This window comes from Lagenorhynchus albirostris, chromosome X, assembly GCF_949774975.1.
Source record: "Lagenorhynchus albirostris chromosome X, mLagAlb1.1, whole genome shotgun sequence".
NCBI classification, from domain to species: Eukaryota; Metazoa; Chordata; class Mammalia; order Artiodactyla; family Delphinidae; genus Lagenorhynchus; species Lagenorhynchus albirostris.
In genome coordinates, this window is record NC_083116.1 from 126,444,155 (window position 1) to 126,461,814 (window position 17,660).

The window sequence follows — 17,660 nt, forward strand, 5'->3', positions numbered from 1 at the left end:
TCTAACTGCCCTTGATCACCGCCCCACACCTAAGAGGCAGTTGTCTGATGCATTTCAAATGGGAAGTCTGTTCCCTGGACATCGTTTGAGGAACTCAAATAAGTAATAAAATTAACATTCATGCTCTTAAAGCATATCTCGTTCCTCTCTCTGTGTCTATGTATATGTACGTTTCTTCATGATTGTGTATTTATAAAGGTCTCTCTTTTTTTACGGAAGTAGAGTTGATTTACAATATTGTGTTAGTTTCAGGGGTCCAGCAAAGTGATTCAGTTATAAGTATATATGTTTTCAGATTATTGTCTCTTGTAGGTCATTACAAGATATTGAGTTTAGCTCCCCGTGCTGCACAGTAGGTCCTGCTGTTTATTTTATATATAGTATGTGTATCTGCTAGTCCCAAACTCCTGATTGACCCCTCCCCGCCTTTCCCCTTTGGTACCCGTAAGTTTGTTTTCTGTCAGTGAGTCTGTCTCTGTTTTGTCGATGGACTCATTTGTGCCACATTTTCGATTCCACGTGCAAGTGGTATCCTATGATGCTTGCCTTCCTCTGTCTGACTTCCTTCACTGAGTACGACCATCTGAAGGTCTCTCTCTTTACTGCCGTTTGCACCCCACTCTGCTGTTGCGCTAACGCGCGGCTGGGTCTCCGTGTTTAACCAACAGGATCGTCTGGACACGTGGAGGCGCGCCTGCCTCACAATAAGTGATGGGCTTTCTCCTGGGATGGCAGGAAGGGCTCCTTTCCCATGAGAGTTCACATCAGTGTGATAATAGCCTGCCTTTCTGCAGGGGTGACAAGTGATTTCATTTGGCACTTTACCCCTCGTAGGGCGTAAAGCTGTTCTACCGTGCGTGTTACTTTGTCACAAAAGGGTCAGAGATGCAACCGTAAATCTATCTGCTGAAACCCAAAGCTTCCATCTTCCTTTGCCAAAAGCACTACATAGGATCGTTAATAAAAGGAACTATTTTTTCTCCAAGGCTGAAGTTGGTTATTCCTGCTGAACATCGAAGATATCTTTGCCCTGGAAATCATGCAAACTGTAAAAGGAGCTAATACGGGCTTCCTATTACATTTATCTTTGAAAGTGTACTTGCTGCCTGCTTTGTGAGTTGTGTTTCTGCAGATAATTGGGAAGGTTGCAAAGAGGGAGTGGATGAAGCAGAAAGAGAGGTGAGATGGGAGAGAAATACTCTCATTTAAGCTTCAGAGGGAGGGGTCAGGGGAGCTCTGGTCTTGTGATGTACCTCTGACCTTCTCCCCCTACACTCTTGAACTAGTGAATTAAACTCTCTGATCCTCAGTTTCCTCATCTGCAAAATGGGAACAAAAGGCCAACATTAAAAAAACAAAGCACAACCATATGCATATAAAATTGGAAATAAGCTGTGCTTATGTCCAGTTCCAAGAGACTAAATGGTGTCATTGCTTTGGAAAGACTCTAGCTCCGGGGTTGACAGTCCATGGCCTGTGGTCCATATTCGGCCTGCCGCCTGTTTCTGCAGATAGCGTTTCACTAGCACAGAGCCGTGCTCATTTGTTTCCATATTATCTGCAGCTCCTTTCACGCTACGACAGCAGAGTGGATTAGTTGCAGCAGAGACTGTCTGGTCTGCAAAGCCTTGATATTCACTGTCTGCCCCTTTACAGAAAAAGGCTTTCAATCCCTGCGCCAGACTGTAATGGGCACCTTCGCCAGCAAAGGGCTTCACATGTTGACTTTCTGTAGAGACAGTGGCCCATCGCTATGATGATGGTGATGTTGATGGCACATAACAGATGTAGACATGTGGCCTGAAACCCCTCTTTCTCCCCTCATGGTCACTCTCACGCCTGCCTCTGCCACCAGTTATGTGAATGACCTCGGGCAAGTAACTCTACCTATCCAACCCTTAAGATCCTTACCAGTTTTTTTTTTTAAAAAGTTCATAAATAAATTATAAAATCCCTTAGAGCTTTATCATAATGTGGAGTTTCTATATGCATATAATTTCTTCCACAAGCTTCCAACTGCATTTCAATGTTTTAACAGAATTAAAACGTCACGTAAACTGAAAGAAAAGATTTTGTATATTTCAACAAAGTGAATATACTTGATTTCACACTGCAGGGAACCATTTCACAAGGCAGTGAATGACAGCAATCTGGGAATTTGTTGGGACTGAATGAAATCCTTCAGATTAGACAAACAGGACAGACTCTCTCATCTGAAGTCTTCAGTGACTAGACAGATAGATGAGTAGCTCGTTTACAGAGGATAATTGGGGCGATAACCTCTGCTATTCCCCTTTGGCTTCAAAATTTTAAAAAGTAGTTATTTGGGGGGAGAAAGAGATTGGGGGTGTCTCACGTTGGTAATGGGAGTACGCCACCTGGGTATTGTGAGTACTGAAATGGGCCTTACTTTTAAGAAAATGTGAAGCAAATATTACTAATTCATTTATTTGAAAGCACTACTTCCTAATGCCATTGTCATAAATTATGTTGTTTCATATTTTATCATGTTTCATAAACTAGATGATGTTTTTCTGAATTATGATCACATCTAAGGTATGAGGAGTTTTTCCAGGGCAGTAAGAAATGATATCATGAATGAAGTAGATTAAGGAAATGATGAAATACTGAATACCAGTTGCCTTCCTTAAACCTGGAATTTCTTTAGAAAAGGAGGTGACTTTGAGCTTGTCCTACGAACCTAGACTCTCTGGAAGATTCACATAACTACTTATTTCCAGCATATAGACATCCAGGTGCATCACTGAAAACGTGAATGGCTGTAATCACCTTTACACGTTGTAATTTTTCTCTTGCTCTGAAGTCATGCTGAGCTTGCCAGCCAGCTTTCTGTAAGAAAGGTCTGCAGTAACCTGTCGTAGGTTAAGGACTGACTCATGCCGCAGAGGTTGATCTTAAGGGCCTTGGAGAATACCAAAGTAGGAGAAAATCGCGGTGAAATTCTGCTGGTGCGCGGAGGAAAGCACATGTAACTGTTTTGAGTAGGGTGACATCTGGTCAACCTACAGTAGGTACAGACTCTCGGTGGCGGGGGCAGGGAGGGAGGGAGGCGTTTAGGCTAAACCGGTGGAAAAGCTTCAGTAGCTCTTGGTTTTCATCTCCACGTAATCAGATGGGAACCAGTGTGGTCAGAGCAGCAGGCTCAGGTGGGGACAGGAAAGGAGGTTTGGGAGGTTATGTGTGGTGAGAATGCACAGGACTTTGGGGAGGCTGCCAGCACGTTGACTCTAAGTGAGACTGGAGGCCATCGAGAGCTTCCAAGCTGAAGCACCTCAGCTTGTGTCGTAAAAACCACCAGCTGCCGCACTGAGAAAGGCTCGGGGGCCTTTGCTGTCATCAGGGAGCAAAGACAAAGGCTTGGCACACGGTGTTATGCTGGTGGAAACAGTAAGATTCCAGATAGATTTCTGAAGGTACTGCTAGCCCAAGGAATGAAAGCAGAAGAGGTGTACGACCTCGAGGTTGGGCGCGGGAGCAGCGGGAAAGAGGAATTTGTGTTTCCTGAGATGGGGCGTCTGTGGTGGGCAGCAGGGGCTGGGAGGGACGGGGACTTCGGTCTTGGGCACATTCCTTTCAAGCTGCCTCTGAGACCTCCAGGTGTAGCGGATGCAAAGACCCTTGAGTACTTGAATCGAAGTTCAGGGGTTGTAAAGCTGTGACTGGTGAGATCTCTAGAGATTGGGTATAGATGCCAAGAGGCCCCCGAGTTCAGAGGCCAGATGCTCCCCCGCTTAGCGGCGGTGGGATGGGGAGGCCAGGAGGGGGGAGGCTGAGGAGGGTCAAGGGACCAGAGGGACAGCCAGTGGGGAGCGGAGGCAGGCGGAGACCACGATGCAGGGTGAAAGCAGTGAGGCGTGTCGCGCCCCTGTGGGGATGACCAGAGTGGGGCTCCCAGGGGCTCCGCAGAACCAGCAGAGCGAGGAGGGCCGTGCTTCCTGAGCCCGTGATAACAGGACCCAGCACTTCCCTCCTCGCGGGAGCCAGGGGCTGTTTACACCTTTGCCTGGCCGCCACCAGGTGCAGGACTGGCCAGCTTCTGATCTACTTCAGAGTCGCGTGTGTGCGTTACATACAAGTGTGTATTTTACATAAAACGTGAACATATATTGAACGTGGATATATCCATGGGCCACACCTGCACTCGCTGAATCAGCATACCTCAGTATAAGTCTTGGGCGCTCCCAGAGGGTTCCTCACGGTGACCGTTTGAGAACCACCTTGGTCAGGCATGTCAGGTAATGTGCATTGGATGAGCCAGTAGCCTAGGAAAGCAACTACAGAGCTTTTAAAAATGACACAGCCCACCACACCTCCAAAACTTACCTTACAGAAAAGCAACAGATTTTTAAAAAATAATTCATGCTTCCATCATCCCCGAAACACAAACCATCCCAAGGGTAAAACCATGGCTATTTTCCGCCAGTCGTCTTTGTTTATATGGAGTTAGATAGAGCTTCTTTGCCCCTCTGATGCAGATGGTATTAGAATTAGAATTATTGACAGCATTTTTCCGGGCAGGCGTCTTAAAACAAAACCATCTGTAAATCATTTGTGGTGAGCGGCTGGCTCCATTTGTGGCAAAAAAATGAAGGAAAGACCCTCAGCTTTACACGTACTTAGTCATCTTCGTATATAGATTTCAAATGGAGGTTTGTAGAGAAATCATTCCAGAACCTAATCTCTCTCCTGACAGCTGAGACGGTTTTGGCTTATGCGACAAACTAGAAATGGTGAAACTATAAAAACGTTACCCGTCTGTCATCCACTTTGTAATGTGGCGAAAAAATAAATGGTTTGTTTTTGCTGATGTTTTCACGTCACTCTTAACTTTTGATTGAAGGATCTAAAGCTCCAGGACCGCTCGGGTGAAAACAGTTTTTCGAATGAGCTGGTCCTAGATTTCTGTCTTTTCTTTTCAGAATTTTCAAAGGCATTTCAACCTTGCTGACCTATTTAATGCCAACCAACCTACATGGAATTTGACCATGTTTTACAGAACTTTATCCATTTCGGTACAGTGAAAATTTGGCTGTGTTGTAGCGGTATGGAAATGCCTAGATTACAAATATGGCCCAAACACATTGCTCTTACTGTTCTATAGGTTGTTTTTCAGTTTGAGGCTTAAGAAGGGGATCTTCCTTAGCGCTTATCTTCCGCTGTTCTCCACATCAAGGGCAGTCTTCCTGCATCGACCCTATAGTCATTACATGTACAGAGGCGATGCTTTTGTGGTCATCCTGGGCCCTTGTGTCTTTCTCCTGGGATTTCAGATCCATCTGCACCACCGGCCCCAGCCAACCTCCGGCTTGCAAACTCCACCATCAACAGTGACGGAAGCGTGACTGTGACGATCGTTTGGGATCTCCCCGAGGAACCAGACATCCCAGTGCATCACTACAAAGTCTTCTGGAGCTGGACGGTCAGCGGCAAGTCACTTGTGCCAACGAAGAAGAAGAGGAGAAAGACCACGGGTGGGGTGAGTGAGAACCAGGGGGAAGAGGCCCATCTCCTCGCAGTGGTGTTTGAACTCAGGCACCTGGTCTGAGAGTGGCCTCTGCTGAGCCACAAGAGGGACGGATGAGGGACAGGTTCCCATCCCTCCCCTTTGAACGAGGAAGTTCAGAAAACAGAGGACCAGGCCAGCCGTTCAGCCGTGCACACTTTAGGTGACAACAGTTGAGTTCAGTCTGTTGACTTACTCAGATCCAAATGGCTGGTACCACACCGGAAATCAGAGGAACAAAAATGTCTCCATCTTGGGCTTTCCTGGTGGCGCAGTGGTTGAGAGTCCGCCTGCCGATGCAGGGGACACAGGTTCGTGCCCCGGTCCGGGAAGATCCCACATGCCGTGGAGCGGCTGGGCCCGTGAGCCATGGCTGCTGAGCCTGCGCGTCCGGAGCCTGTGCTCCGCAGCGGGAGAGGCCACAACAGTGAGAGGCCTGTGTACCGCAAAAAAAAAAAAAAAAGTCTCCATCTTAACCTGTCTAGCCATTGAAAACGAGACAATTCAAAATGTCCTCGACATTTAGGTCTCTTTTTTTCTAAAGAGATCCTTGTAAACTGAAGAGTAAATGTTCACGGGCTTTATCTGTTGTGTATCGTAAGGGGCGCCCATCTATAATCTAATCAGTGCGACAGCAGACAGTTTAGAAAATGCATGTTTGACAATATGCTTTTCTTATTGATTAAAAGAACTTGGAATGGCTTATTTTCCACACGCCAAGAAATAAAATCTTCACTGAACTGTTTTATGCAATGAGATCTCTATAACACTGAACATTTTGCATCATATGAAATGCTTAATGCATAAAAATGAGTGTTTGGTGTCCTTTTAGTACACATTCCTTTATCTCATTGTTATAAAACTTAACACCTTTTCCCCTAATTCATAAGGTTGAATTCCATAAATAAATAAATGTTTGAAAGTGCTTTAGAAGGACACCAAGACTTTTTTTTTTTTTTTGCACTGAAGATTCCAATATCTGTGCCATTGAGAATTATAAAACATGTCTCCACAGGTCCATATCACCGATATTTAGCTGTGATACTGTTTTGGTTTTATTTTCGAGAAACATTCTGACATTTCCAGCTTTTATTTTGTAGGACTTTGCAACAAGTGACCATTGGTAATTGTGCTTATCTCACAGAAGGTGCTGAAAGAGATAAAGTTGTGCAATTACAGGGATGGAAAGCAAAAAGTGATGTGATGAAATGCCGACAGCCCCCTGCCCCTGACATGCCCTTAAGAACCAAACAGCATCAAGGATTAGTAGGGAAGTTTGCAATTTATTTCCAGTATATGTCAATTAGATAAATAAAAAATGAACCGCAGGGCTTCCCTGGTGGCGCAGTGGTTGAGAGTCCGCCTGCCGATGCAGGGGACGCGGGTTCCTGCCCCGGTCCGGGAAGATCCCACATGCCGTGGAGCGGCTGGGCCCGTGAGCCATGGCCGCTAAGCCTGTGCGTCCGGAGCCTGTGCTCCGCAACGGGAGAGGCCACATCAGTGAAAAGCCCGCACACCGCAAAAAAAAAAAAAAAAAAAAAAAAAAAAATGAACTGTGAATTTAATTATAATTGTGAACAGGCCTAGAGTAGCCTTAATCATAGGTCACTATCTTACGAGTGACGTGTTTTTCTGGATCCACAAGAGGCAAGCTGTAGGTCATGGGACTCATTAAAGTTCTCAGTATTAAAATTTGACCAACTGAGAATTACGATCAGGAACTGGAAACATGTTGAAAAACACGAGAAATTGTGAAATTTTCTTCTTGGGAATCAATGTCTTTTCATTTCCTAGGAGTCCATCCTAATATCGTGAAAACTCAGAGGAGTGGGGATTTTCAACGACATGCTCTTTCAAAAGTGAATTCTATTTTCCTTGTTTGAAGATAATAGTTTAGGAAGAGTGACACAGAACTTAACAAGAAACCCTAACTAAAAAGAATTGGGAATCGGTAGTTCATAGACATCCTGTAGGTAAAAGGCAGAAAGGGCACGAAGAGGCACGATTAGTACCACGGTGGGTGTGGCTGAGAGGCGGCCCAGCCCCACCTGGGAACAGGGACCACGGTCCAGAGCCTGCCTCTCAGCCCCCACTTCTGGAAGCGCAGTCCTTTCAGCCGTCCAGAGCCGCCCTGCTGGAAGGTGGCCGAGTTCTGATAACTGATCCCTCAAAAGCCTGAATCATGCAAAGGTGCCAAACTATGAATTTACAGGGAGCGTTGTGCTCACGGTTCTGAAACGCCCACGGAAATCATGTTCTCTCCCTGAAAAGAGATCTCACGTGACCCAAAATGGTGCGGAGAATTCCGACAGGTCATCGAGGTATTTAAACAAGGGACGGGCTTCTGTGATTCCGTATTTGACAACTTCAGATGACGATACCTTCCTGTAGCACGATGCACGCATGCAACTGGCCTACTCTTTGTGGGAAAGCATGTGCTACTTACTGACTGCCTGACGTCTGGTGTCGCATTAGTGATGGACACATTTTTCCCTTCATAGATGTTAATACCACCAATTAGACCATTTAGGGCCATGTGATATCACATGTACTATATTTTGATGAATGTTTGAATTCTAAGGCAACAACCTTATTTCTCTTAATTCCGAGCACTTGTAAGGGGCTTTATTATTATACCTGCAAGCCATAAGAAAGTGCTTTAAGCATTTTGTCAGGTTGACTTTTCCTTACAACTTTTGGTGGAAATTTACTCATAGAAGATTTAGGATAAAATCAGAGAAATACAGGGAATGCAAATTCTTCATCTTTATAGCTTTCTTCTCTCTGTAAGGTGGTATCTAGTAAGGAGTGAGGCGACAGAATTATTCATTTTCCTGCTACCGGAAAGCATCCAATAATGGGATTAGGAATACAATTTCCAAAAAAACGTGTTTGTGCTTTTTGTATGACGTTTATTTTGATCCACGGTAAAAGTGGATTTTCATATGCTAAAGATGTAGAACGATTTGTGATCTTAGATAGTCCGGGCAGACATCAGAGAGGAGCTGGTGTGCTTCACAAGGACACAGCAGCTGTGCAGGGAAGCTCAGAGGCAGGGCGGCTTGTAACAGAATCTGTGTGTGTTCCCTCCACCTGCAGTCTCCGAATTCTGTGACCCTGGAGCCACTGCAGCCCGACTGCGACTACACAGTAGAGCTGCAGGCCGTCACCTACTGGGGCCAGACTCGCCTCAAGAGCGCCAAGGTCTCCCTCCAGTTCACGTCCACACACGCCGTCCACAGCAGTAAGTGCTTCGAGTTCCTTTTTCCTATTTTCAGTCTTTACATGGAGAGTCTTCACACACGTAAATATGTCCTTTGAACTATGATGTGTACAAATTTTACCTCTGAGTTTTTCTTAGGATTTTTATCCTAAGTTTTATGTGCAGTATTTTGGCGTTATAATGGAAGTTTAAGAAGAAAGGGTGTCTCACTCGAACAAATGTTTATACGTCCATGATTTGGGGTCCTTATGCATATGCATACTTGTTTTTAAGGAGGGTCCGCACAGTTAACTGTTAGAAACTGTTGCTTCCCTCCTAAAAATGCGACATGCCCTTTTTTCTTTTTCCTGGTTTTACACAGTGGTCACAATTACTGCAAAAGGCTACCTAATTCTCCACTGGGGGCAGTGACTAAATCATTCCCATACCTTGTTGCCAGTGGTTCTAAACTAGTCTGTTTGCCGTGAACTGAGCAAAGCAAGGGGAGAGTCTTATGAGACACTCACCTCTGAGCTGGAAAGTGCCTTACGTGGTGTTTCCGGCTTTGCTCAGAGGTGGGGACTGGTGAGAAGAGCTGTGGGGAAGCTCCTGGCCAGGGATCTGGGGACGGGCAGATAGAAGGCGAGCCCGAGAGAGGCCGCCAGGGATCTCCGCGGGTCCTGCTTCCCCAGGCTCGCAGGGTCCCGTGGGATCTGCCTTTCATCCCGGGACGGGGCCTGGTCAGACACGGAAGGTGTGACAAGCTTGTTGAATTTAGGAAAGGCAAGGCTGGCTCTGCACTGTCAGACGCAGGGATTGCCCGTAATTATCTTCTACCACCTGGGAAACAATAGGATCCAAACGAGCAGGTCCATTTGAAATGATGCTTTCAAAATAGTTCTAGAAACAGAGCTTCCTACCTATTTGAGAAGTAGTCCTTCTGGAGATTAAATGGATTTGAAAAGTCTACTGTTTCTATGTATAAGTTTGCATACAGTACAACTTTTACATAAAAATTCTCATGGAAACATTTCTATGTGTTTAGTAACTTCACTGATTTTTTTTATCAGTATTTTTTATTGAAGCAGAGTTGATTTACAATGTTAATTTCTGCTGTACAGCAAAGTGACTCAGTTATGCACACACACATACACACACACACACACACACACACACACATATATATTCTTTTCCATTATGGTTTATCCCAGGAGATTGAATATAGTGCCCTGTGCTCTGCAGGAGGACCTTGTTGTTTATCCATTCTCTATGTAATAGTTTGCATCTACTAACCCCAGACTCCCACTCCATCCCTCCCCCAATGCCCTCCCCCTTGGCAACCACAACTGTGTTCTCTATGTCCGTGAGTCTGTTTCTGTTTCATAGATAGGTTCATCTGTGTCATATTTTAGGTTCCACATGTAAGTGATATCATAAGATATTTGTCTTTCTCTTTCTGACTGACTTCGCTTAGTATGATCCTCTCTAGGTCCATCCATGTTGCTGCAAACGGCATGATTTCATTCTTTTTGATGGCTGAGTAGCATTCCATTGTATATATGCACCACGTCTTCTTTTTATCCATTCCTCCATCGAGGGGCATTTAGGTTGTTTCCATGTCTTGGCTGTGCTGTGCTGTGACTGTGCTGCTACAAACATAGGGGCGCATGTATCTTTTTTGGATTTTTTTTTTTTTTTTTTTTTTTGCGGTACGCGGGCCTCTCACTGTTGTGGCCTCTCCCGTTGCAGAGCACAGGCTCCGGACGCGCAGGCTCAGCGGCCATGGCTCATGGGCCCAGCCGCTCCGTGGCATGTGGGATCTTCCCGGACCGGGGCACGAACCCGTGTCCCCTGCATTGGGAGGTGGACTCTCAGCCACTGCGCCACCAGGGAAGCCCTATTTTTGATCTTTAAAATTTTTATTTTATATTGGAGTATAGTTGATTAACAATGTTGTGTTAGTTTCAGGTGTACAGCAAAGTGATTTAGTTATATATATATATATATATATACCCGTATCTATTCTTTTTCAAATTCTTTTCCCATTTAGGTTATTACAGACTACTGAGCAGAGTTCCCTGCACTATACAGTAGGTCCTTGTTGGTTAAAACCATTGTAACACAATTCAGTTTTAATAGCATTAATTTGTGTGCCTGATTTCAGCCTGACTGTTCTTAGGGAGGTCCAATCTTACAATTTGTAAATAGGTCCAATATGTCCGTTATATGATTATGAATCAGTTTCAAGAGTAATTTTAGAGTCAGATTTAGTAATATCTATGACAGCACTTATGGAGCACGTGACATGTTAAAGGCAAGATATCATGCATTAGAGACAGCTTCCAGCTGAGAGGAGGAATGAGGCGTAAGTCAATACTAGTGTTATAGGTGTGATGAAACAGGGCCAGAAAATCCTTATGTTCATTGGACAATGTATACCACACGTGTAGGGTCTCAACAGCTTAGTTGCTTGAAGTCATTTTTTCTTTAGCCTGGCTGCACGTTATGGTCAACTAGAGAGTTGTTTGTAAAAATGCTAGTGGTAGGGCACCATGCCCAGAGATTATAATGCAATGGTGGCAGGAGGTGGGAGGGTTGGGGGAAGATGCCTCTCAATTTCTTTTTCTTTTCTTTTCTTTCTTTTTTAATTCTACTGAAGTATAGTTGGTTTACAATATTGTGTTTCATTTCTGGTGCACAGCAGAGTGACTCAGTTATACATATATATTTTTTCATGTCCTTTCCCATTATGGTTTATCACAGGATATTGAATATAGTTCCCTGTACTATAGGGTAGGACCTTGTTTTCTATCCATCCTATATATAATAGGTTGCATCTGCTAATCCCAAACTCCCAATCCACCTCTCCTCCACCTCTGCTCCCCCTTGGCAACTGCAAGTCTATTCTCTATGTCTGCGAGTCTGTTTTTGTTTCCTAGATAGGTTCATGTGAGTCTTATTTTAGATTCTGCATACAGGTGATATCACTTGGTATTTCTCTTTCTGACCTCACTTAGTATGATCATCTCTAGGTCCCTCCATGTTGCTGCAAGTAGCATTATTTCATTCCTTTTTATGGCTGAGTAGTATTCCACTGTATATTTGCGCCACATCTTGTTTATCCATTCATCTGTTGATGGACACTTAGGTTGCTTCCATGTCTTGTCTATTGTAAATAGTGCTGCTGTGAACATAGGGGTTCAGGTATCTTTTTGAATTACAGTTCTGTCTGGATATATGCCCAGGAGTGGGATTGCTGGATAACATGGCAACTCTAGTTTTAGTTTTCTGAGGAACCTCCATACTGTTTTCCATAGTGGCTGCAACTTATATTTGCACTATTCATTGATTTCTTTAATGCAGTCCTCCATTCATTCATCAAACTGTATCTAATGATGGGAATAATTACTACCTTATACCACTGTACACTGTATTATAGTATAAAGATATGTACACTGTAGGATATATACTATATAGACTGTACGTTATATAGTATATGTGTACCATGTATTTATATGTGTATATATGTTCTGTATACACGCACATGCGTACATCTACATGTGCAAACACACTCATACACACACATTACTGCAGCACTGGACACATTTCCATCTCTGCCTTCAGAGCGCCTACTGTTGAATTTGGGAGAGAAACATGTCAACATGATTACACAGAGACCAGTCCGTTGCACACAGAGCTGTAGGGAAGCATGGCGCAGACGGACAGACATGGCGGTGGGAACCAAGAGCACAGCGCTCCTCCTGGGTCCTGAAGAATGGGCGCTCCGTGGGACACAGGGTGTCACCCCACACAAGCGCAGAGTTGGAAGAGAGCATCGTTTGTGCAGAGAATCAGCTTGGGGGTGGGGAGTGGAGGGGGGGTCAGTTCCCTCCCCGGGAGACATCAGTGACTCCCGTGGGTGTCGTAACCATCCACGTGCGAAGGCCACCCTGTGTCTCCCAGCTGATGCTCCCTGAAAGCAGAGGTGTGTGCTCAGCACCTCCCCTGGGATGGCCAACAGGTACTTCAAATGCAACATCCCCCAAACCAAGCTCTTCGCTTCCCTCTCACACCCGTTCCTCTCCCAGGCTCTCCTGCCCCCAAAGTTCCCACCGTTCCCCCTTTTGTTCAAGCCATCCATAGAGGTCATTCGTCATGCTTCGCTTTGCTTTCTCTTCAGAAATCCAGTTCATTAGAAAGTCCTTTTGACTCTAATTTCAGATTCTGTGTGGGATCTGTCCAAGTCTTGCCCTTGTTCAGCCCATTGTCACCTTTCTTATAAAGTAATCTCCTAATTAATATTTGTCTCCACTCTTTCTTAAATATCCATTTTGTAGACAGCTGTCAAAATATTCTTTAGAAAATATTAACCATATCACAGATTACTCTCCTGAGTTCCCCTCTCAAGACTGTCACCTACATCTTCTCTTTGCAAGTCTCCACAGATCTCATCCTTTATTGCTTTGCCATGTTTTCCTCCCCAAATGTCTTCTCAAACCAAAACCCTTTAAACCTCTGCTTCTCCTAAGACCCATTTTTTTTTTTTTCTATTGGTGGTAGGGATTTCCTCTACTGTGTAAAATAAGTTTGCCTTTTAGTCTCCTGGCTTTTCCAGTAAACAACATTCCTTCCCCATTGGAGACTGGTATAGGATTGCAAACTCCCATAATTTAATATGTGTTTCTGCCCACAACCAAGAACAAGGAGAGGAAAACCCAGCCTTGGCTTGCCATTGTTGAAGTCATGTCATCGAGAATCTCTTCATGGTCCAGCCCACAGACACAACTGTTACAGACTCTGGGTCTCCAGAGCACATCTAGGGCTTTCTCCTTCTTCCCGGGGCATCTCCCCACACACACCTGGTGAGATCCTCTTTAATTAGCTCCCTCTCCCTTCCTCTCGGGTATGATTACAAATCCTTCTCTCTCACTTTAAGCCATTAGGCATCACATAGACTGAATTCGTCCCTCTCAGTGAGCCACTCAGATCCCCCCAGATACAAACACATCTGTCCTTCACCCCTGAGTGTCTTCCCCTGTCCTCTGGAATCTCCGGTGGAAGTGTCTTTCCTTTTGCACACGACAGATTCCAGTCTGTGGGGTCTAGACCTATCCCTTGGAAAGTACATCCGCTCAACTAAGGTCTCGTCTAGGTCAGAGAACAGGGACTGTCCGCCTGTGTGCCCACAGCAGCCGTCAGAGCCCACGTGCTCCAGAAGCCTAGGCGTGGCCTGTAGCACTGCTTCAGGAACTCCTGTGAAAGCAGACCAGTCAGTTGTTCCCGCTCTTACCTGCGCACGCAACCAACTCCTGTTCCCGCAAGATGCTGGTGCTGAGTGTTACGGTCACTTTCTAATCATCTTGTACAATGAGGTAACGTTCTACCTGACCAATAGAGATGTGACAGTTAACCTACCAAAGGCCACTTTATGCTAGGATTAACTGATGCCTGTCATGCGGATTCAGAAAAATAAAATAAGTGATAGTGCAAAGTACCTGTCATAATACATGTTATTTGGGTGTCAGCGTAGCCGACAGAAGAGACTGGTTTTACAAAGGATGAGGCAGGATATAGCTGAATACGTGTCAGGATGTTCTTTATAACCCAGTGTTGATATATAATCTCGTAAACACTAGTATATGACTTTTACAAGAACACTATATTTCATCATGAAGCAACTAGAAGTAAGGAATAACTACAACTTTATAGTATAAACAAGGGAAATTATATTTTATAGGAATGCATGTAGTAAATGTCAGCATATAAATTATTTTTTGAATTATATTTTTCCAGGTCTGTGGGGTGCCAGGTGTATTAACGATAAATATTTCGATGCAAGCAAAGCCTGAATGTTCATACAGTTTTATAAAAGGGTCCCTTGAAGGAGGAAAGACATAATACTATCTTTAATGGAAATGTAACTTGCTTTTTTGGAGGTAGGAGGAGTATTTCCAGGGTTGACAGATTCCAAATGTTTTTTATAGTTGCCTCATGCAACTGGCATATGCTTCCAGCTCTCCAAAATAAAAATGGAGTGGAGAGAAAATACCCTGAATCTCTCAATCTGAAAAGGTAATCAGAGTTTTGACATCTGGAGAAATAGCACAGTCACTCAATTCTTTTAACTTTCAGGAGTATTAAAGAGTATAAATAAATCAGACCTCATACCTCTTCAGAATGTGAAGGAATGAATTTTATTCCATTTTTGTTTCCTGCTGAAAGTGGAGGACACACTCCGAGTCAAGGACGTCCTCCCAGGACTGAACTATCACGTCTGTCCCTACATGGGGGATGGGGCATGTCCATGCGTGTCTGTGCTGGAAATATTCACTAAAGCAGCAAAGATTCAATCTTGAGATATATACATATATGTGTGTGTGTATATATTTTTATATATATATATATATATTCACACGTCCTTACGTCTGTAATGAGAAGTGAATGTTTCCATGGCATATAAAAGACAGCAGGAAGACAATTTACAGAGAGATTAAACACGGTTTTCTAAACTGTCTTGGTAGTCTGCTGGCGACTTCTTCCCATCACAGGTTCTTAAAGGAATTAGAAGCATAAATGGGCTTGTGAAAAGCTGAAGCCTTTAATTCTTTAAGAGAAACATGCTTTAGGTGTAAGCAGCAGGATTCTTTAACCGCCGGGTGGTGTCAAGAAAGGGATGCGTTCGGGGGCGGAGCCTTCTGAGGGCTCCGCGTCCCAGGCCCTCCTCTGGGCTCCAGGCTCGCTGCGCTGGCGTCTGCAGGCTGGGAAGCAGCGCCTCCTGCTATCCGGTCTCGGCACATTCCTGGCCCCCAGAACGCCCACCTCCACCTGCGAGCTGAGGACGGAGGTTTGCCATCAGCGGCTAGTAATTTAATCAGCACGCCCGTGTGATGACGCCTCTGTAAAAATCCAGAAAGACGGGGTTCAGAGAGCTTCCGCTGTGGTGAACGCATGCTGGGGGAGGGGCTCCCTTAGACCCTCAGACGTGGAAGCTCCGCCCCCTTTCCCCACACCCTGCCGTGTGCATCGCTTCCATCTGCCTCTTCCTGACTTAGATCCTTCTTTTCCCACTCACTTTTCATATATCCAAATCAAATTTTATGCTTAGACATGATTAACTTTGAAGACAGATGTTCTTGTTTACGTGATCTAAGTATGGGCTTACATGACAAGCAATATTGATGTGAACATTTCTATACAAGTTTTTCTATGTTATAGATCCTCATCCCTAGAACAGTCTTTTTTGTTACTGTTGTCTGTGGTTTTGTGTTTGTTTCTTTTTTTAAATTGAAGTATAGTTGATTTACAGTGTTGTGTTAGTTTCAGGTATACAGCACAGTGATTCAGTTACACACATGCACATATTCTTGTTCAGATTATTTTCCATTATAGGTTATTACGAAATATTGAGTATATTTCCCTCTGCTATACAGCAGGTGCTTGTTGGTTATCTCTTCTATATAGAGTAGTGTGTATATTTTAATCTCAAACTCCTAATTTATCCCTCCGCTTCCCCCCTTTCCCCTGTGGTAACCATAAGTTTGTTCTCTATGTCTGTGAGTGTGTTTCTGTTTTGTAGATAAGTTCATTTCTGTCGTATTTTAGATGCCACATCTAAGTGATACCATGTGATATTTATCTTTCTCTGTCTGACTTACTTCACTCAGTATGACCATCTCTAGGGGCATCCATGTGGCTGTAAATGGCATTATTTCATTCTTTTTGATGGCTGAATAGTATTCCACTGTATATGTGTACTGCATCTTTATCCATTCCTCTGTCGATGGACACTTAGGTTGCTGAGTTATATCCTTTTATTATAAACGGGTAATCTATCAAGTAAAATTGTTCGCTGAGTTCTGTGAATTGCTCTTGCAAGTTATTTGAATCTGAGGAAGGGGTCTCTGGAACCCCCCATCTACAGCAGGTCATCAGAAGCACTGCTGCCAACCTGGACTCGTGACTCGCATCTGAAGCGGGCGGGGGGCGCAGTCTTGCAGCACTGAGCCCTTACCCTGTGGGATCTGATGCTGTCTGCAGGTAGAAACTGTCACAACTGAGTTGAGCTGTAGGACACCCCGCTGGGGTCTGAGAATCGGTGGTATGGGGAACCCCTCATACACACAGTGCTATTGGGTGCAGAATCCTTAACCTAATAAATGTCAGAGTTATCCAAACATTCATTTGAATTATTTAAACTAAAATGTAAGTACCAACTAATGTAACTATCCCATTCCTTTTAATCAGACCCATTGCATGGATGGTTTGACAGGCACGCCCCGGTAAGGAGAAGTACACACTCGATGTACTTTTTCTTCTGGGTCCTCAGTTTTCCTTTCCTTCTCCTGATTCACCGCAGGTCAGCATTTCTCTGCATTCATCCTCATCTCTCCCTCTTCCTCCCACCTTCTCAAGAATGCAGACCTCACAGCTCTATTGGAAAAGTTTTGATAACACATTTCTGACTGCTTTATAATCAATACAGCTTAAGCTGTTTTATCTCTCAAAGGGCTACTTGGAATTCTGAAAGCAGAAAAGTCTTGTCTCCAAGGACGGGATTTCTAAATGTACAACTTGTAAAATCAGTGAACTGGTAAAGGAGAGCTCTGAGGGCAGGAATTTTTGGTATACTTCCTGCTAAGCCGTATAAATTCTCACCTGGCTCTCTAAAGATGGAGGAACATAACATGCTGGTACTTCCGTGAAAAGCTACCTATACTGTTTTCATGAAATGGTATTTTAATATGACTTCATTTACTTCATAACCGCACAAAAGTCTATCTATTGTGAGAAATACTACTTCCACCTGTTACTGAAATCAGAACATCTTTCCGGGCTGGTGAATGTATGTTGATTCCCAATTTAAGTTCGGGGGATCCCGTGTAATGTACACAGTCTCCTTTTAGGTATGCATTCCAGCGTGTGATGAAGGGGGAG

General features: G+C 44.3%; 1 protein-coding gene across 1 annotated transcript in view; it reads left to right on the plus strand.

Moving 5' to 3' along the window:
- The window catches only part of ANOS1 (anosmin 1), a 188,470-nt gene that overhangs the window by 154,224 nt on the left and 16,586 nt on the right, over positions 1–17,660 (plus strand). The window contains exons 7-8 of the mRNA XM_060137589.1: positions 5,292–5,497; positions 8,624–8,768. Coding sequence (XP_059993572.1) covers positions 5,292–5,497; positions 8,624–8,768 — 351 coding nt within the window. The remainder of the gene's footprint in view (positions 1–5,291; positions 5,498–8,623; positions 8,769–17,660) is intronic.